The sequence below is a fragment of the Brassica napus genome, chromosome A1 (assembly GCF_020379485.1).
Source record: "Brassica napus cultivar Da-Ae chromosome A1, Da-Ae, whole genome shotgun sequence".
Taxonomy (NCBI): Eukaryota; Viridiplantae; Streptophyta; class Magnoliopsida; order Brassicales; family Brassicaceae; genus Brassica; species Brassica napus.
The window spans coordinates 14,403,170-14,424,738 of record NC_063434.1 but is presented as its reverse complement, the minus strand read 5'-3'; the positions used below and the strand labels follow the sequence as shown (position 1 = coordinate 14,424,738).

General features: G+C 35.7%; 1 protein-coding gene across 1 annotated transcript; it reads right to left on the bottom strand.

Moving 5' to 3' along the window:
* Nucleotides 1-6,750: 6,750 nt before the first annotated feature.
* Nucleotides 6,751-9,960, bottom strand: LOC106415569 (protein PLASTID TRANSCRIPTIONALLY ACTIVE 10). Its single transcript, XM_048777059.1, has 12 exons — nucleotides 9,148-9,960; nucleotides 9,016-9,075; nucleotides 8,911-8,940; nucleotides 8,752-8,825; nucleotides 8,573-8,654; nucleotides 8,401-8,474; nucleotides 8,236-8,302; nucleotides 8,061-8,153; nucleotides 7,794-7,970; nucleotides 7,664-7,714; nucleotides 7,387-7,538; nucleotides 6,751-7,269 (listed from the first exon to the last, which is right to left on the bottom strand). The coding sequence occupies exons 1-12, from the start codon at nucleotides 9,880-9,882 to the stop codon at nucleotides 6,840-6,842; spliced, it is 2,025 nt and encodes a 674-aa protein (XP_048633016.1). The 5' UTR covers nucleotides 9,883-9,960; the 3' UTR covers nucleotides 6,751-6,839.
* Between the last annotated feature and the right edge of the window lie 11,609 nt (nucleotides 9,961-21,569).

Genomic DNA, 21,569 nt, shown 5'->3' with positions numbered 1-21,569 from the left:
GGACGGCGGCGGCGGCGCGCGCGTGGGGAGCCGTCCTCTCTCCTAGAGTCGTTTGAACACTGATGATACATGCACATATATATACATCACGACTCCTCTCCTTTTAACCGATGTGGGACTCTGTCCCTTCTCATTCATTTAACTTCTTAAGGCCACTGAATGGCCCAATTCTATTCACATATTCCTCAGATATATATAAAGCCATGGGCTTATAAATATTTGATCCAACAATCCCCCACATGAATAGAAATGACTCTAAACATATGCAGACTAAATGCAGACTCGATAGACTCTAAAAAACTATACTTATTCTAATCTGGACTAGACTAGACAGACTTATCGAGAGTGTTTGCGAAAAATTCACTGTGTTTGAGTTGGTGGCATTTTTAAGCCTTGAACCACTCATAGTTAATATCTGTCGGGTTTACTTTACCAGAAGGTGAACATGATGTCTTGAACCAACCGGTGTTTTATGTAGACCGAGACAACAGGCATAACGCAGCTTCATTTTCTCGTAGAACTTAGTTCTCTATTGTGTTCATTGTGGCCCTGAACTATTCCTTGTTTTCATGAGTGAACTTAGAGAATATAGCCTTGCATTCATTCTCCTAGAAACGGCCCCATTTCACACTCATTAGGTGATTGACCATGAAAAGTATTGAGTAATACTCCGCTTAAGAAGCTATGGAATCATTAAAAGCTTATGCTTATCCTTCTCACATTTGTTAGCACTTTTATCATCTTAGGAGCTGGGAAGAGACCACTTGTCTCAAGTGCTTTGGTTAGATTCTGTTTGATTTTGTTTTCCCTTTGAACCTACGTCTTGGGATCTCCAGTCATGATAGGTAGGGTTGCAATCAAGCATCCTCATTCGTTATAGGCTTTAAACCCATTCCTTTTGATGATTTAGCAACAACATCTCGTGACAAACCTTTAGTAAATGGATCCGCTAGGTTGTCAGCCGATTTGATGTAGTCTATTGTGATTACACCAGTTGAGATAAGTTGTCTAATGGTTTTATGTCGTCTTCTGATGTGACGAGATTTACCATTGTAGAGATTATTCTGAGCCCGAGCTATTGCTGATTGACTATCACAATGTATGCGTATAGCTGGCACAGGTTTCTCCCACATAGGAATATCTTCCAAAAAATTTCTAAGCCATTCAGCTTCTTCTGCTGCTTTGTCTAAGGCTATGAACTCAGATTCCATGGTAGATCTGGCTAACACTGTTTGTTTGGTAGATTTCCATGATATTGCTGCTCCTCCTAGTGTAAAGACATATCCACTCGTGGATTTTGAGTTTTTAGAATCTGATATCCAGTTAGCATCACTGTATCCTTCTAAAACTGCTGGTTCTTTACCATAGTTAAGCCCAAAATCTTTTGTGTAGCGCAAATAATTGAGTACCCTCGTTATAGCTTTCCAGTGTGTATGACCTGGATTACTTGTATATCGACTAAGTACGTTTACTGCATGCGCCAGATCCGGTCTAGTACAATTGGTCAAGTACATGAGACTTCCAATTACACGTGCATACTCGTTTTGTGAAACCGCTTCACCTGAATTCTTTGTCAAGTGCATTTGGGGATCTAACGGAGTTTTTGCCGTACTATTAGAGTAATTTTTAAATCTCTCTAATATTGTTTGAGCATAATGAGATTGGGTTAAGATAATTCCGTTTGAATTTCTTGTGACTTTAACCCCGAGAATTACATCTACTAATCCCAAGTCTTTCATCTCAAATGTCCCTTTGAGCATGTTCTTTGTTTGATTGATAATGTCTTTATTGCTTCCAATAATGAGCATATCATCTACATATAGACATAGCAAAACATACGCATTTTTGGTAGTTTTGTAGTATATGCATTTGTCACATTCATTTATTTTGAAACCATTTGACATCATTGTATTGTCAAATTTTTCGTGCCATTGTTTAGGAGCTTGTTTAAGCCCATAAAGTGACTTTACAAGTCGACATACTTTGTCTTCCTGTCCGGGAATGACAAAACCTTCAGGTTGTTTCATGTAAATTTCCTCTTCTAAATCACCATTTAGAAAAGCAGTTTTTACATCCATTTGATGGATTTCTAAGTCTCTTAAGGCTGCGATTGCTATCATCAGTCTTATTGATGTTATTCTCGTCACTGGAGAATATGTATCAAAATAGTCAAGGCCTTCCTTTTGTCGGAATCCTTGAACTACAAGCCTAGACTTGTATTTTCCACCAGGTTTGCGTGTCATTATCCATTTATTCCCTAATGCTTTGCAGCCAGGTGGTAAATCCGTTATGTAATACGTATAATTTTGCATAATCGAATCTAATTCACTCCTGACAGCTTCGTTCCAAAATGGAGCTTCTGGTGAAGCCATGGCTTCTGCCAAAGTTTTTGGAGCATTTTCTACTAAAAATGCCATTAGGAAATCTTCTCCAAAAGATTTTTCCTTTCGAGCTCTTTTGCTTCTTCGAGGTTCATCTTTTTCTTCATTTTCTGAAATATCATTTATAGAAATCTCGACGTTTGTCTCAGTTTCTGAGTTCTTGTCATTGTCTCTTTCTTCTCGAGTTCGTTTTGAACCTTGTTTTTCCCTATATGGAAAATATTTTCGAAGAAAGATGCATTTCTTGATTCCATGACTGTATTTTCATGAATATCTGATATTTCAGATTTATGTACCAGAAATCGATAAGCATTACTGTTATGTGCATATCCGATGAAGATGCAATCCACTGTTTTAGGTCCAATAGTGACCTTCTTTGGTGGCGGTACCGCAACTTTTGCCAGGCACCCCCACACTTTGAGGTATTTATACGAAGGTAAATTACCTTTCCATAATTCATATGGAGTTTTGCCAGTTATTTTGTGTGGAATTTTGTTGAGGATATAATTAGTGGTAAGCAACGCTTCCCCCCACATGTTCTGGGGTAACCCAGATTCCTGCAACATAGCATTCATCATCTCTTTTAGAGTTCGATTTTTTCGTTCAGCAACTCCATTAGATTCTGGTGAGTAAGGAGCTGTAGTTTGATGGATTATTCCATGTTCTTTACAGAATGCATTGAACGGACCATCATACTCGCCTCCTCTGTCGCTTCTAACTACTTTAATAGTTGTTTTAAGCTGATTTTCAACCTCGAGTTTAAATTCTTTAAATTTTTCTAAGGTTTCATCTTTGCTATGTAATAAATAAACATAACAATATTTTGTGCAGTCATCTATGAAGGTCACAAAGTACTTTTTACCACCTCTAGTTTGTAAGTATTTTAAATCACATAAATCAGTGTGAATTAAATCTAGAGGTTTATTAGTTCTTTCAACACGAGGTGATGGCGTTTTTGTGAGCTTAGCCTGTACGCATACTTCACATTTTTGTTTACTTGTTTTGCATTTAGGAATTAGATTTAAATTCATTAATCTTTGTATAGACTTGTAGTTTACATGGCCTAATCTTTCATGCCATATATTAAAAGACTCAACCAAATAAGCAACTGGCTCTTTCTTATTCATTGAAACTTTTGGAGCTACAACTTTTGGAGTGACTGTCATTACATTCAACTTGACAAGTCCACCCTTAACATACCCCTACCCAAATACATCCCATTCTTCCTAATCACGAGCTTATCCGCCTCAAAACTTGTGGCGAATCCATTCTTGCTGAGCAAGGTTCCCGAGACCAGGTTCTTCCTCATGTCAGGCACATGCTTCACATTCGTCAGAGTGACCTCATGTCCAGATGTCATCTTTAAAATCACATTGCCGCGTCCTTCAATCTTGGAGACTGCAGTGTTTCCCATCTTGAGCTTCTCCTCAGTCTTGCTTTTCTGATAGGTGCTGAACATCGCCCTATCGGTGCAAATGTGGGTGGTTGCACCAGTGTCATACCACCATTCCTTGGGGTTGTTGCTTTCAACCATGTTGGCTTCAGTCACCACAGCAACGAGATCCTCCTCAGTGAGATTTGCCTGAGCCTTCTCATCCTTGATCTTTTTGCGACACTCAACTGTCTTGTGCCCCACTTTGTGGCAGTAGTGACATTTTCCCCTGAACTTCTCCACATTCGCATTCGCATTGATCTCGATGCCTTTGTTCTTGAAGTTTTTTCCAGAAGCCTTCAGGGCTGCAGCAATTTTGGATGGCTTAGCAGGAGAATTGGCGTGTGCCTTTCCTTTGCCTTTGTGCTCAGCCATGTTGACACTGTGCTCCTTAGCAGTGACCTTGTCAGCAATTCGGTTTCTGGATTCCATCTGAAGCCTCATGATGAGCTCCTCGAGCCCCATCTTCTTCTTCTTGTGCTTCAAGTAATTCTTGAAATCCGCATAGCTTGGAGGAAGCTTTTCAATGAAGCTGAGAGTTGTGAATGTCTCGCAGATAGACATTCCTTCAGCAGCGATTTCATGGCAAATGAGCTGAAGCGCTTCCACCTGATCCATGATGGGTTTTGAATCTACCATTTTGAAGTCGTGGAATTTTGAAACCACATACTTCTGGCAGCCAGCGTCCTCACCTCTGTACTTCTTGTCCAGTGATCTCCATAGCTCTTTCGCCGTGGGGAACTCACAGTAGATACGGTACAATGGGTCAATGAGGCGACCCAAAATTTATCCTTTGCAGATGAAGTCCGAATGCACCCATATGTCTACAGTTGCGAGACTGTGAACATCATCAATCCCGTAAGGCATAATGGGCTTATCCTCCTGGATGAACTTGTCTAGCTTCATCGTTGTCAGGAAGAACAACATCTTCTTCTGCCACGTCTTGAAGCCTTTGCCATCAAACTGGTTTGGCATCAGTCCTTGAGTGAACACACTAGGGACAGCCGGAGGAGTTTGAACTGCCACCGGACCACTTGCGGTTCCTGAAATTGAACCCGTCTGATAAAGACCAGCACCGAATAGACTACGGCGAGTGGTTTCATCAGCAGCATTTCCTGCAGGGAGGATAGTGCTTGTTGTTGCTGCAGTGGTTGACGCCGTGATGTTTCCAGCGGTTGTCACGCCAGTTGCATCAGTTGCTGCAGCGTTGAGTGGAGTCTGAATGACATCGGAGGTGCCAATGGGATTGTTGTTATCGTTTGTCATTTTTCTGTAGAGAAAACATGAAAAAACGGATTAGTACTCCATTCAACAAATAACATATTATTTTAAAGAAAATAATAGTCTAAAATCGATGTTCATTTTTGGTGTTTGAACCAAATCATATCGATATAGTCTTGAGAAAACGTTTTGCAAACTCGCTTAAAAGCGTTCGCAGAAACCATTTTTGTAGACTTAGAATGTTTCACAAACTCGCTTAAGAAAGCGGTCTTGAAACGATTCATTTTATAGAACGTTTTGAAAATGTATCAAAAACGTTTTGCAAAAATGCTAGAAAGCAATCCGCAAATCGTAATGAAATAGAAACGTTTCGCGGAAGTGCTATAAAGCAAATCGCAAACACGTTTTCAGAATAACACAGAAACGTTTCGCGGATAAGCGTATAGCAAATCGCAAACATCGTTATCAGATAAGAATAAAACGTTTCGCGGAAGTGCTAGAAAGCAAATCGCAAACACGGTTCCAAAACCCGTTTTTATAAATCGTTCTTCAACCCGATTCGAGCTTTAGGAATAAAGCTATTTTGAGTTAAGATTGTAAAAGCCGGAAAACCGGACTGACATAAACGATAAAATAAGAAACGATGTTAAGGAAATATACGAATGTAAAGACGAATACAAGAACGATAAAAAATCGTATTCGCAAAGAGACATGGAGTCGAGATATGATCTCTTTCCTTAACTCAAAATATTCGCTCCGTTAGTGAGACGGAACTGTACGAATATAGAGTCCCAGGATAAAACCATGGCAGACGAATCACGCCTCACTCGTGATCGCCCTATCGAACTATAAACTCTACGAAACACTCTCGCAAAATAGACTTACGCAGAGGGATTTTTGCTGTTGGATTTAGATACGGGAAAAGTTAAGAAATGAAGGAAGAGGAGAGACCAAATTTAAAGAGACGGAGATGACCCACTTCCCGCAACAGCTGCTGCACGTGGGCGAGAATCTCGCGGAGATCGAGGGAAGTTGAGTTCCGAAACTTCTTCCTCAAGACTCTCTCTTATCTCGTTTTAAATATTCGAGAAGATAACATGCATGACGTTTTTAATTTTTAGACAAACTACTTGTCGTTTTAAATAAAATTGTATGTTGTTTTTTCCCGAAATAAATGGCAAAACGTTGAGCTTAACTTGGTCCAAAAAGAATAGTTCTTATCGGGCCTTTGGCCCGACACCCAAGCCCACGCCGAGCCGAGCCGGCCGGACGGCGGCGGCGGCGCGCGCGTGGGGAGCCGTCCTCTCTCCTAAAGTCGTTTGAACACTGATGATACATGCACATATATATACATCACGACTCCTCTCCTTTTAACCGATGTGGGACTCTGTCCCTTCTCATTCATTTAACTTCTTAAGGCCACTGAATGGCCCAATTCTATTCACATATTCCTCAGATATATATAAAGCCATGGGCTTATAAATATTTGATCCAACAAGGCCAAGCTGTTTGCCAAAGAGGATGGTGAATTTAGTTAGTGATCATTTTTGTGACAAAAGAAATAGCAATTACGAACATGTTTTATTAGACCGAAAATTTTCTTTTTAATATAACAAGATTGAGATGCTAACTAACATTGAGCAAGTTATAGTTAAATTGATAAAATGATCAAAGAATCAATAATCGTTTCTCATCTAAGTTACGAAAATCATTGTGTAAACTAAGCAAGTGTTTTCTTCAATTAACCATCCAAATTCCAAAGAAATAAGAAGACATGTTCTTCTTTTTTGCATTTCGTCTAAAGATCAATCTGTGAAAACCTGAGTACCGTTAACAAGAGGTTGTTGTTCCGAGTAACCAATACTACTCTCATCACTCAAAATGCTATAATCAAAATCGTCAAATTCATACTCATCATCATCGTCTTCTTCTTCCTCCTTAGACTCTGTTTCTTCCTCTTTTTGACTCACCACGTTAGACCCATCTTTCCTTCTTTCAATTGTCTGCTTAATGGCATCATCGTAAGACATATCATACCACACATTCCCTTTCCCAACGATGGATTTGTTGTGTGCATCCTTCATTCTCTCTTGCTTGCTAATCTCTGAGTTCTTTGGCTCTCCCCAGTAGTCATATTGGTACAATGCGCTTGTCGGATCATATTGGTCTTTCCCAAAGAAACTTCCTGGCTTATACCTCCCTGGTTCCTCCAGTGGTAAACCACGTGCTTGACGACTGCAAAGACATAATTTTAAGAACATCAACACCCTTTTCAACAACTTGAACATAAATCTCTCACTTTATCAGCTTTTTGATTGAACTTGTAGTGTCATGATATGTTTTGTTACTTACGAGCTGATATCTCTAAGCAATGCTTCTCTTTCCTCCAAAGATCTGCGCCAGTGTAAAGCATCATACTCGTCCATCTCAATGTTTCTTCTTAGCTTGTCGATTTTGTATCCTTCTCCTCTTGCTTTAGCCTCCATCATTAGTTTATTATGGTACTGCACAACACAATAGAAGACATTTAACCATTGTCAGTATAAAAGATTCATACAACTAACTGAATCTCTCACGGTTGCATTACCAAGACAGAGTTAAAATATTAAGTAGTTAGGGAGAAATCAACCTTGCGCTCTATCAAGGCAGCCTCTAAGTCAAGTTCCTTGACACTGGTTTTCTGTGAAAAAACAAGAAAACATAAAATCACATAATTGAGACAGTATGGTTTCACCAACACACCAGTAGAAATTTCTTACCAGAATAACTTTTGGCAATTTGGTTTTCTTAAAATAAGCTTCGCCATGCTCGATTTCCTTTTGTTCATCAAAGCCTTCGTCATCAGATAGATCTGACAGTTTTTTGCCTTTGTACTTTTCAGGGTTAGCTTCGTAATCATCCAAAATCATTTGCTCAGCTACATGTAACTGCCACAACTGCAAAACAAGAAAGAAGAAGAAGAAGAAGAAGAGATATCAACATTGGTGATTTTCAAAAAGCCAACAACTCATAACCAACACGTATACCTTGTCAACATATGGGTGATCAGAGAGTAGCCCTTCCTCTTCTGGCTTTGATCCTGGATCTTTTCTAGGCTCAGGAGGTCTTCCACAATCTCGCTGCACATGATAATGTATATAGAGATAAAGGGAGAAGCTTAAAAGAGAGATGAATGACATTTGAAGAAAGGGTTCCACTAACCCGTATCTCATCTGGATTAGTGTCCCCATCGCGATGGAATATTGGTGGAAAGTCAAACTTATTAAAGCTGAAGCAAGATTGGAGAAAAAAACCCCGTCAAAACACATATATGAACCAAAGCCATTTGAAAAGAGAAGGGAAAATAAAGATGTGTGAGTTGCATACATCATGTGATCTATATTAGGATGGACGAAGCGCAACTCTAAGGGAAACCGAAACCGGTATGGATCTCTTTTTGCCTGGAAAAACAGACAGAAGAAGAAGAAGAAACATGAGCATGGAAGATTGCCATAGTAGCTTTATGAACGTGCAAAAGAGAGGTCTGTCTAAAGAATACCGTGATCTCAACGATAACATGCATCCCAACTCTTATGAAATGCCTGATCCAAAACCAATCATTACCTTTGATAGGAACCCACCTGCAAACCAATGAGAATGAGCATATGAAACTTCTTTCATTGACAAGAGACGACAATCAAAGAAAGTTTTTAAGTAAACAACAGCAAGTAGATATACCCTTCATGAACACCTCCAATGTCAACAAATGCTCCCTGGTACAGATGCAAAGTGGTGACTGTGCCTTCACAAATCTGCATGGACATTGCTCATATAACCAAAATCATCTGATGAGTGATGACCAACAGTTAACAAAAGGACTAGGAGTAGGATTCTTACCATCCCTGGATAGTAAAAGGGAAGCTCATACTGCAAACAAAGATAAGAGTATTTATTTAGCTAGCAATCTAAGTCAAATAATCAAACAAAGAGTAGGATTTTTACCATATCCTCTTTATAATCCTTCCCTCTGATCCTTCTACCTGGATAAAAATCTTGATCATACTGCACAAATAAAAACGTTATCTTGATTAGACAATCCATCTCTCAGACAGTAACAGTAGCATCCTCTCCCACCTTGTAAGATTCTTCCTCAAGCCTGTCTTTATTAGCGTCGACCCATTCATTGTATTGCTTCAAGAAAACCTGAAACCTCTCCAAACACATGTTATCAACAGTAGCATCCTCTCCCACCTTCAAATCCTTATCCAAATCCTCTAACCAAACCCTCTCAGCCATCAACTTATGAGCTTCCCTTATGAACTCAAGCTCCTTCCTATCAACCTCCCAACCTCTGGGCGGCCAATCACGCGGCGGAATCTGCCTAACCACCAACGGACCAGCCCAGGAGGTGTCGAGAGGCGGCGGTTTATCACCTCTGATCTCGAACTGCTTAGCGTACCATTCATCCTCCGTTATACCCATCTCCTTGATCTTCTTCTTCCGGTAGGAAGGTCTCAGCATCTTGAACGCCTCGATTGCTTCCGGCGACTGAAGCGGAACCTCCTCGCCTTCGTTCAGAGACTTTCTCGCGAAATCGGCTTCGGGGGTGAGAATCTCCTCCCAGGGAGCCCAGCCCCGCTCGATCCAGTTGCGTCGGCGAGCTTCGTCCTCCGTGTCTTTGTCCTTGGGTCCGAATTTCTCGAGGAAGGTTTCGTCGACGGGGAACTCGTCGGAGCTGAAGCCGCGGCATGGCGGCAAGGCGACGCGGCGAGGGGGTTGGAAGCTTGGGAAGAGAGGTTTGGGTTTGCAGAAATTAGGGTTTGTTGGGTTCGTGAAGGTGAAGGTTAGCGTTGCTTGGCAAATCTGCATGATTCGCCTTCCTCTTCTTCTTCTTCTTCAGGGGTTTAAGAGAGTGAACAAGTCTGTGTGTGTGTGTGGATAAGGAAGGGGTTTATATTATTTCATTTGCAGTGAAGAAGAGACGTTTGTTTCACTTATGGATTAACCCCCTATTTATTAAAACATTTTGTTTTTACCATAAGAGTTTTTCATTTATCACTAAAGACCCCAAGTAGGAGATGGACTAATAGTTCTAAACCTTCAAAATATCAAGGGAAAATTGCCAAATATGACTCAAAACTTAGTTTTAAACACAAAAGTATACCCCAATTTAAATTAAATATAAAACTAATTCAAAAAGCTAGTAAAATTACAAATAGCATTTTATGACCAAAAAAAAAAGAATGTATTTTTTACGAATATATCTTTTGCGATAAAATTTCTAGGTAGTCTTCTCATATTGTATATTTTAAAAATAATTTATAGATTTTTTAAAATATGTTTTGAGGGATAAAATTGAAATCATGTAATTATAAAAATTTATAAATGATATAAATTAAAAGATAGCAAATTTGAAAAGTTTTCAACACAGACGGATGAATATAGTAAGTCGTTTTATTCTTTGATTTTGGGTTTTGTAACATATGTTGTAGTATTATTTGTATTTTTAGGGTTAGATTTTGGAAGCTAAACATTTTTTTTTTGGAAAATTAAAATTTGACCTCTATGTGTTTAGTTTCGTGTATATTAAACACTTTCAAAGTTTATTTTAAGTTTAGTGAAGTGTTTTGTTTTCTATTTAGTTAGTTATTTAAGTTTAGGGTATAAATTTAGGGTCTAGAAGACTTCCTGTAAATCTTCTGTGCAAGTAGCATATTTAGAGGTAGAGACTTCCATAAAGTCGTCTAGTAGAAGACTTCCATGAAGTCGTCTAATAGAAGACTTCTCTAAAAATCTTATGAATCAAAAATATTTAACGTAAATGAAAATTTTTGGAAACATATATCAAAAAATTTTATACGTTCTCTCAAAGTGGCTGCAACAAAAATGGGAAAAACGGCCGATTAGTACCTGAACTAGGATCATATTGATTAATCAATACCCAAACTATTTCACTGTGCGTATTTGTATCTGATCTAACAAATATTTGAATTTGATACCTGGACTTATAGAAAACAGCTTTTACATACATACGACCGACACCATGTCAGTTGACTATTCATCTAATCGGTTATCATGCTGATGTGACACAGAATTACGGTCAAACGTTTCAAACGATGTCGTTTCAATTTAAATAAAATAAATGGAGCTTCCTAGCGTCGAACCCGGGTCTGAAGCTTTAACTCGAACATCCTAAACCATTTGTGCTACGGAATAAACTTTGTTCATATATGCAACTAATAATAATATATGTTAGATCGAGGAAATATAATTTATTTTTATTCTTTATCTTCTTCTTGTGAAGCTACATTTAAATCTTTCAATTGACAAAACAAGAACTATAAGATTATAATCTAGGTCTTCTTGTTTAATAAGCATCATTACATTCATTCAAGTCCAAAAGCATCATCAAAGTACCATAAACGTCATTACATAACCGTATTAGAACCAAAAAACTACAGTTATGTAATGACGTTTATGGTCATAAATTTTACCCCATTTTCGAAGGATTAAAACGCCCTTAGTGTCGATTGTTCTGTACTAAACTCGATCGAATCGCTCCAAACCAATCAACGCCTCATGATTACACATAATCTCACTCGTGATTTTATTTAGGATTCATCGAATTGGGGAAAGGAAGAGAATTTCGGTGAGGAGAGTTTAACTGATTGTTTTAAATTCTAATAGGCGTTTAACAAAGTCATATAGTTGTCGTTACATGAGGAAACAATGTATCTCCACTAGCAAAACTGGTATATAATGTCATTGTAATTGTTTAGAGTTCCGGGTTTGATACTCAGTTAGCTTTTTTTTTAATATTTTCTAAACGACGTCATAGGTATTAGGTGTGTATATGAACAAAGTTTATTTAGTAGCACAAATCGTTTAGGATGTTCGAGTTAAAGCTTCAGACCCGGGTTCGACGCTAGGAAGCTCCATTTATTTTTTTTTTAATGGAAAGGACATCGTTGAAACGTTTGACCGTAACTCTGTGCCACATCAGCATGATGACTGGTCAAATGACACGGTGTCAGTCGTGGGTACGTAAAAGCCATTTTCTACAAATCCAGGTATCAAATTCAAATATTTGTGAGATCAGGTATAAATACGCACATTAAAATAGTTTGGGTATTGATTAGGCAATATGACCCTAGTTCATGTACTAATCGGCCGTTTTTCCACAAAAATGTAATGATTCTCACTATAATTCTCCAATCTCTCTCTAATCTCTTTGAACTTAAAAACATCAAACTTTATATGAATATTTCACTTTTTTGTCTCATCTCACTAATTTATCTTGTTTTTGCTGATTTTTTATCACATTGTTCTCGTCTTCCACTCCTTTAAATTTAAATCTATAAATTTTGGATATCTATTTTTTTCGTGTTCTATAAAGATAGATATATCTAATATTTCCCTCATTTTTTTCTTTTTAAAGTCATTTGAACGTTTTTTGATATACAGTATGTTTAGCTATGCATGTTTCTCAAATCTGGATAAGAGTCTGGAAGACTTTTGAGAAGTCTTCTCGGAGTCTTCTAAAATATTATGCGTAGAAGACTTCTTGTCTTTTTCCATGTCTCCTCTTTCATAACATATCTGAGCATTATGGTAAATCTTCATGTCTGATTTTTTTCAATTTGGTAACATTTTATTGAATAAAGCTCTTACATTTTTCCAAACTAACAGTTCCCAACCTCTTTCTAATCTTTTTAAACTTAAAAACACCAAACTTTTTATCAAATTTTCATTTTTTTTATCATATCTTTCTCACTAATTTAACTTGTTATTGCATAACTTTTTAGAGACAACTGGCTGAATATACCTAAATCACCAAGAAATTAAGAAACTACCCTAAAGCAAGAAAAACTCATGTCCACTGTAGATATTTTTGTTTCCCTTTCTCGTTTTACCCCTGCCCTAAATTTTTATATGTTTCTCTTTCTTACCCTAAATTTTGATTATATATGCTACAATAATTGTTAACCGCTAGGATAATACTAGTTGAATAGATAATGATTAAGTTAACACGTTAACATAATTTGTAACTTCTAACATAATATATATATATATATATATTAGTTAATGATTGCTAATTTAACCATTTTACCAAACAATGTAAAAAGCGATAACATATTTTGTAACAGTTAACCAAATATGTATCAACTAATCATAATATGTTATATATAACATGAATACAAAGTTTCAACGTAAACTGTTATGTGACTTGTTTTAACCTACTAACTTATTTCATAGCATCTAACAAACTATTTAACAGCCAAGACAAACTATTTAACAGCCAACACCTCAGCTGTGTAATAGATGATTGCTACTTTAACCATTTTACCAAACAATGTAAAAAGCGATAACATATTTTGTAACAGTTAACCAAACATATATCAACTAATCATAATATGTTATATATAACATGAATACAAAGTTTCAACGTAAACTATTATTTGACTTGTTTTAACCTACTAACTTATTTAATAGCATCTAACAAACTATTTAACAGCCAAGACAAGCTATTTTTTTTAAATGACAAACCGTTTTAAAAGGCTGTTAACATGTTTTACAACAGCTAAGTAAACATTTATCAACATTTATATTTTGTGAAAAAATCAGCATCCACCGGCTTATTAACAACTAACCAAACATGCATATGCTCACAATATTTGATTTGTAGCATGTAATCAAACAATTATCCGTTAACTTAATAAATATCGACTACAAGCACAAATAACTTAAATGTTAGATTCAAGTTTCATCAATGTCGGGAAATCTCTATATTTCTTGATTATACAAACCATCAATACAACCATATGATTTTACCAGCGAATGAATCGAAGAGATCTCACATGTATATTAAACAAAATTTCTTAGACTTCATATCACGGTTAAATTGAGTAAAAGGATAGAGATGACAGATAGAAAAACTCATGTGAGGATAGTACTCATTAGATTCATACTCTGTATTAATTAAAATTTTCGTACCTGTTGCTGATTCACATCGATCGTTGGAAATAGAAAAGATATGAAAAAAAAACATTTGTAGATTAATAGGAAAAAAATTGTGTTTGGTGATTTTAAGAAAATACAAGAGAGAGAGAGAGAGAAATAAGAAGATTGTTCTGGGCAGAAAATTATAAGAAGACACAAGATAGAGAATGATTCAGATAGTTAGGGCAGGGGTAATTATGTATTATAAAAATATCAACAGTGTCAAAATTAGTCCTAGGGTATTTTGCAAATATTGGTTTTTTTAGTGTACATGAAGCCTAATTTCTCTATTTTTTATCACATGATCTTCCACTCATTTAAAGGTAAATCTATAAATTTTGGATATCTATTTTTGTGTGTTTTATAAAGGTAAATCTATCTATATTCCATTCATTTTCTCTATTTTGAAGCCATTAAAACCTTTATGGATATGCAGGTTTTTCAGATCTGGATTTAACTCTGGAAGACTTCTGGAAAGTTTTCTCGAAAGTCTTTTAAAATATAATGCACCAGAAGACTTTGTGGAAGTCTTCTAACAGAGTCTTCTCTCATGTCTCCTCCTTTATAACAGATTGAGCGTTTTGGTAAGTCTCCATGTCTTATTTTTCTTCATTAGGTAACTTCTTATTGCATAAAGCTCTTACCTTTTTTCCAAAATGTTGGGTATCTAGAAAATGCTTAATCTTGTATTTTCCAGCAATATGCCTTCAAAATATCCACTGTGTGTCCAAACACTACTGGTGGTTTTTCCTTATCTGGATATCCAGATTTAACCTGATATCCAGATTTAACCGTGTATTTTCCATTATTTTTGAAATAATATCCATCTTTGTCTGCCATCCGAGTTCTACTCAATGGTATACTTTCTATTAATTTCACATCCTGTGGGTCCAGCAAAGCCTGGATCGCCGGCGAATTCTATCGTCGCAAATGAGGATCAATAAGCGAATCCACTGTAAGGTCTGGGTAAAGATTGTGTTGATTTTTAACAGAAATTTGTAACAAATTATATTTGGTTTCATTATCTCTTCACATATCATTGTTCTTCATTCTATTCAATCTTTTGTTACTGCTCTGCATTTTTACTTTTTAGACCATCTCATTTTTTTCACATTTGTTTCCTCTCCAACCAAGTTATTTCTTAATTTATTGTTCGCGTGGAATTTCTTTCAGTCAATCATCTTTCTGAAAAACCAACTGATCTCCTCTACTATCAATACCCGTATATCAATAGGTTTCTTTTAATCCTTCGTTTATAATGTATTGATATGGTTACGAATACATTGGAAAACAAACTTATAAATCGACATTGTCTAAAAGTTAGTTTAAGTCTTTTATTTCTTATTGTAGACAATTAACTATTCTAGCAAAGCAATTATTTCAGAAAATTGTATTGAGTCATCTAGAAGATGTCTTTCCTTCAGAAATATGTCGAAAGTTTAGCAAACGAAATATCAGAAGAAAAGTGGATAACAAATTAATTTCAATTATCTCTTGTTGGATTTCTGATTCCCACTCCCACAAAAATCACGTTTCCGGTGGCTAAGACCTTAAAGAACTAAGAAACAACATTGAAGTGATAAAGGTCAATCACAAATTCTCAAATTTAGGGTGTTCGGTCTGGTAAAATCGATTAAAACCAAACTGAACTAGAGAAAATGGTTTGGGTTTGCTAATATCGAATCTACCAAATGGTTGTTATTTTTAAGAAACTGCGGTATATGGATATAATTTGGTATATAAATTGAATAAACTGATTAATTAAAATATAGTAGTATAACTATATGTAAATTATATAATATAGTTATATAAATATAGTAGGAACTTCATATTTAAAAGGTTGACTTTAGTAATTTAATATTTTAATTTAAGTTACAAGTTGTATTTTCCTTTTTAATCAAACCAAATAAAACACAACTTTTATATATGTGTGCTAATTCAGTTATTTAATAATATAATCATATTACTACTTTCTTATTTTAGTTTATAAAAATTATTATTATAAACTTAAAAAAAAATTTCTAATTATTTTAAATAATAAAATAAAATAAATTTTCTATTAAAAAACTTATATATATTTATGTTTTAATAAAATCAATATCTAATCATATAAACAAACTTATAAATCGACATTGTCTAAAGGTTAGTTTGAGTCTTTTATTTCTTATTGTAGACAATTAACTATTTTAGCAAAGCAATTATTTCAGCAAATTGTATTGAGTCATCTAGAAGATGTCTTTCCTTCAAAAATATGTCGAAGTTTAGCAAACAAAATATCAAAAGAAAAGGGGATAAAAAATTAGTTTCAATTATCTCTTGATGGCTTTCAGATTCCCACAAAAATCACGTTTCCGGTGGCTGAGACCTTAAAGAACTAAGAAACAACATTGAAGTGATAAAGGTCAATCACAAATTCTCAAATTTAGGGTGTTCGGTCCGGTAAAATCGATTAAAACCAAACCGAACTAGAGAAAATGGTTTGGGTTTGCTAATATCGAATCTGCCAAATGGTTTTTATTTTTTAAAAAACTGCAGTATATGGACATGATTTGGTATATAAACCGAAGAAACTGATTAATTAAAATATAGTAGTATAACTATATGTACATTATATAATATAGTTATATAAATATAGTAGGAACTTCAAATTTAAAAGGTTGACTTTAGTTATTTAATATTTTAATTTAAGTTAAAAAAATATAGATGGCTAATGAGTTGCATGCATGATAATGTAAAGTTTAACTACTTAGTCAACAAGTCCATCAGCGTTTGCAATGTTTGGACTTGTCTATTAACTAGATCTAATGATCTCAACTATCGTATGTCGACCAATAGAAAGTGTCGATCGATGATCCTATAGGGATATCGATCGATACAGCTTTTGCTCCGTCGATCGATTATTCAATAATGATATCGATCGACGCCAGGGGCGGAGGCAGCATATGAGGAGGGGGGTCAGCTGACCCCATTACTTTAAAAAAAATATTGTTTTGTTTTAAGCAAAATTTATGTTGACCCCACTAAAAAAATAATTTTGACCCAAAAAAAATAATTACTAAACACTGAAGATAAAATTTAATTATTCAACTAAAATAATTATACTTTATATCATTGAAACTTTGGAGTTATATTAGTTTTAAACTCATTTTTTGATAATTATCCAAAAATATAAAATCCCTAAATATGTTTTGTTATTTTAATCTTTAGTAATATGTTAGTTTACTCCCAAATTGTATTAGGTCCATCTAATTTACAATATAGAAATATTATAAAACAAGTAAACATAAAAAGAAAAGAAAATATGTTCCTCTTCCTCGGGAACAGAAGATGACGGCAGACTCTTAACTCGTGCTCTATAATTATTTTTTAGTTAAATTTTAGGTTGGTTTTTTATATTTTTAGCCAATAAAACTGTTATAAAAAAGTTTTAAGCTATAAGTGTGCGTAGAGTAGAACTGCAATAATCATGTGGTTCGGTCTGAGAAGATCTTAGAGATAGAGATAGAGCTTTGTTTTTATTCGTTTTTGCTATTCTTTTCTTGAAAACTTTAAAAATACAGAACACTCTAAACAAAGAAGCGGTCATTGTACAAACGTTTTTTTGTTTGAATAAATTTTTACATTCAACAGAAAATGGAGTGTGCCTAGAGTACATGTAGTTTTTGTGGTATATAAATTATATTTTTGATTTTTTTCCGACCCCGGTACAAAAATTTTCTGGCTCCGCCACTGATCGACGCGCTTCTAGTTAAGCTTTATGCGCGGGTTGAATGAATGCTTACTAAGCTCACTAGATCAGCTCTCGCCTTACTCATAGCAAGAAACTTAGCTCAGTTAGAATGTTTTCAGGATGAGAATGAAGCTCTCGCTTTTATCTATCAATCCTAGGGCAGGTTCTAGGTAGCTAATCTAGAGACATGCATTAGTGAACAATCCTAATAACAATTACCACAACTCAACAATCTATAGTTGAGGCTAATCCCTTTTAACCTATTTAAACCCTAAAATCTAACAATGAAACTACTCAGACATGTCTAAGCAATTCATAACAACAATTAGGTAAGAAAAATTCATTAGAATAATAAATATATATTAATGGAGTTCCAATCACAAATTATAATTTTGGATCTTCTCTCCAATCTATCAAAAATCTTGCTGTGAAATAATAAAACTTGAAAAGCACACTTTGCCTTTAACATGGTGGCAAAGCTTATATAATTAGGTTAAAACTCATCAGGGGTAATCTTGTAAATTGGTGAAGACTTGGACTTCAAGTCGGCTGTGACCAAACGGGCTTCCTGCGAGCTTCGCTGTCGATCGATGTCATGATATGAACATCGATCGATTATTCTTCTCCAATATCGACCGATGGTCGAACTCGATGGTCATCTTGGGTGCTTGCTCCAAATATCTCCAAAATGTTCCAAAATCATCACTTATCTCCAAATCACTTCTGATCTTATAAATATAGTAAATAGGCTCTACCCATCAGTTAAAAAAACTTTGAAGGTTTCTTAATAATATAGTATTAATAGGGGTGTTCAATCCGGATATCGGTTCGGTTTCGGTTCGGTTTTTTTCGGTTTTCGGTATTTCGGTTAGTAAAATATAACTACCATTCTAAATCCATATTTACTTCGGTTCGGTTCGGTTTATATACCGTCGGTTTTCGGTTTATTCGGTTTTATATCAAAAAACATAATTATTTTGTTTGAGATCATATTATATGAATTTTAGAGTCATATTGTCAACACAGTAATTTATTAAAAATATATTACATGTTCAAATAAATGAACAAAAAAATAAAAATGCTTCTATCATAAAATAAAATAATCAAATTTATAACTATAATCAAAGCTTTAAATTTTGAAAATAAAAATATAAAACAAAATAGAAACATGAAATAAAAGTTTTTCCACTCTTTCATATTTAGTGTTCATTAAAGTCATGCTTTTTCAATTGAAAATTTTACATTAATTATTGTCCATCAAATTTATAATCTTCATATTAATTTAGTGAAGACTAAAATAAATCAAAAAGATCAAAAAAAGACTTAGAAAATAAGATGTCTGAATTGCGATGTATTGTTATTTAATTATAGTTCAAGTGTTTTACAAATTATGGTTTTTTATTACTATAAAATTATGGTAATAGTTATTAACACAAATTTAACTTATGTAACAAATAGATTTTCATGTATTGTTATAAAATAAATATATATTTACATGTTTCTACTTTTAATCGGTTTTGTTCGGTTTATTCGGTTTAATCGGTTACATACCAAACCATATCCAAATCCTACGGTTTTTATAAAATTATATCCATTCGGTTTATATGGTATATACCAAAACCAAACCATATTGTCTATTTCGGTTAGGTTCGGTTCGGTACGGTTCGGTTTTACCATATTGAACAGCCCTAAGTATTAATACATTTTGTATAATTAAGTTAAATTATTAATTTTAGATATCTATAAAGATATGTAATACAAGTATCGTTTTGATATCTAAGGAGTTTATATAATCTCTTAATTGAGAAGTGGTATCTTAAAATGTTCCCACTGTGTTTGGGTGTATGTGCTATGTGTTGCTAACAGGTGAGCAAAGGACTAAGCTTGATCCCAAGAATATCAAAGCTATGTTCATAGGATACTCTCACACACATAAAGGATACAAGTGTTACCTGCCAGACTCAAGAAGGGTAATGGTCTCAAGGGATGCCAAGTTTGTGGAATCAAAGGGGTACTATGATGAGAAGAGCTGGGAAAACCTTAGGGATCTCTCACTGATAGAGCAAACAACCTGAAGATCATCCTGGAAAGTTTAGGAATCAGTAAGCCTCAGAGCAGTGAGGCGCCTAGAACTTCTCCATCAACACCAGTGGATGTAACCATTGAAGAAGCAGTACCAATTGTTGAGCCAGTCCATCCTGATCCCGAGGGGGACAATGATCATGAATCAACACCAGAAACACCAGAAGATGATTCAGCATCAGTTCATGATCAAGATGGAGCTGAATCTGGAGATCAATATGATGGTGATCAAGGACAGGAAGAAGCAGTGGTAGAAGAGCAGATTCAACCATTGAGGAGGAGTACTAGAGTGAAAAAAACATCCAAGTGGGTCGACACCAGAGTATACTTCAACAGTAATGCAGTGGCTCATCCTATCCAAGCAACATGCTCTTTGCAAGCTATCCTCAAGATCATATAGCTTTCATCACCAACCTAGATCAAAAATATGCTCCAAAGACTTATGAAGAAGCTATGGAGGAAGATGAGTGGAGAGAGTCTGTTGGAGATGAAGTTGGAGCCATGATCAAGAATGATACTTGGCATGAAACTGAGCTTCCTAAAGGGAAGAAAGCAGTCACCAGTCGCCTACTCTTCACCATCAAGTACTTGGCAAATGGAAAGCCAGAAAGGAGAAAGACAAGGCTAGTTGCAAGAGGATACACTCAAGTCTATGGAGAAGACTATATGGATACTTTTGCACCAGTAGTTAAGCTCCACACCATAAGGATTGTTCTCTCCTTGCTGTGAACTTGGAATGAGATTTATGGCAGATGGATGTCAAGAATGTTTTTCTACAAGGAGAGCTAGAGGATGAGGTTTACATGAGACCACCACCTGGTATGGAAGACCTGGTCAAGCCAGGAAATGTCCTAAGATTAAAGAAGGCCATCTATGGTTTAAAACAATCACCAAGAGCCTGGTATCACAAGCTGAGTACAACTCTCAATGGAAGAGGGTTTGTAAAATCAGAAGCTGATCATACTCTCTTCACCCTTACAAGCAAGCAAGGAATTGTAGTGATTCTGATCTATGTGGATGATATCATCATCACATGAAGCAACAAGGAAAGTATCATCTCTACTAAAGCTTTTCTTAAATCTAGCTTTGATATTAAAGATTTGGGTGAGCTAAAGTACTTTCTAGGGATAGAAATATGCCGTTCTAAAGAGGGGCTTTTCTTATCTCAAAGAAAGTGCACACTTGATCTTTTAAATGAGGCAGGAAAGCTTGGAGCAAGAGTAGCTAAGACAACACTTGAAGAGGGTTACAAAGTCTTGCGTGAGGGGGAGATTGAGGACACTCCTTTTGGCGACTTTAAGCTCTATAGAAGAATGGTTGGGAAGCTGATCTATCTCACCATTACAAGACCAGACATCTGCTTTGCTGAGAATCAAGCCAGCCAGTATATGCAAGCACCAAAGGTTCACCATTGGAATATGGTGGAGAGGATCATGAGATATCTAAGGGAGGCTCCTGGTCAAGGTGTTTGGATGGGTTGCAACAAGAGCACTGAAATTGTGGGATATTGTGATGCAGATTAGATTGGAGATAGAGTGGACAGGAGGTCTACTACTGGTTATTGCACCTTTATAGGGGGCAATCTGGTTACTTGAAAGAGCAAGAAGCAGAATGTGGTATCATATTCAAGTGTTGAAGCAGAATATAGAGCAATGAGGAAGCTGACCAGTGAGCTCATTTGGATCATAAACTTTCTAAGGGACTTGGGCATAGAGACAACAACACCAGTTACAATGCACTGTGA

Excerpts from the sequence above, each read along its gene's own strand:
- LOC106415569 (XM_048777059.1), bottom strand. The coding sequence starts at position 9,882 with ATGCAGATTTGCCAAGCAACGCTAACCTTCACCTTCACGAACCCAACA. Across the intron at positions 9,076-9,147 it reads TTGAGGAAGAATCTTACAAG|TATGATCAAGATTTTTATCC; the intron begins GTGGGAGAGGAT and ends TTATTTGTGCAG. Across the intron at positions 8,303-8,400 it reads CCTAATATAGATCACATGAT|CTTTAATAAGTTTGACTTTC; the intron begins GTATGCAACTCA and ends ATCTTGCTTCAG.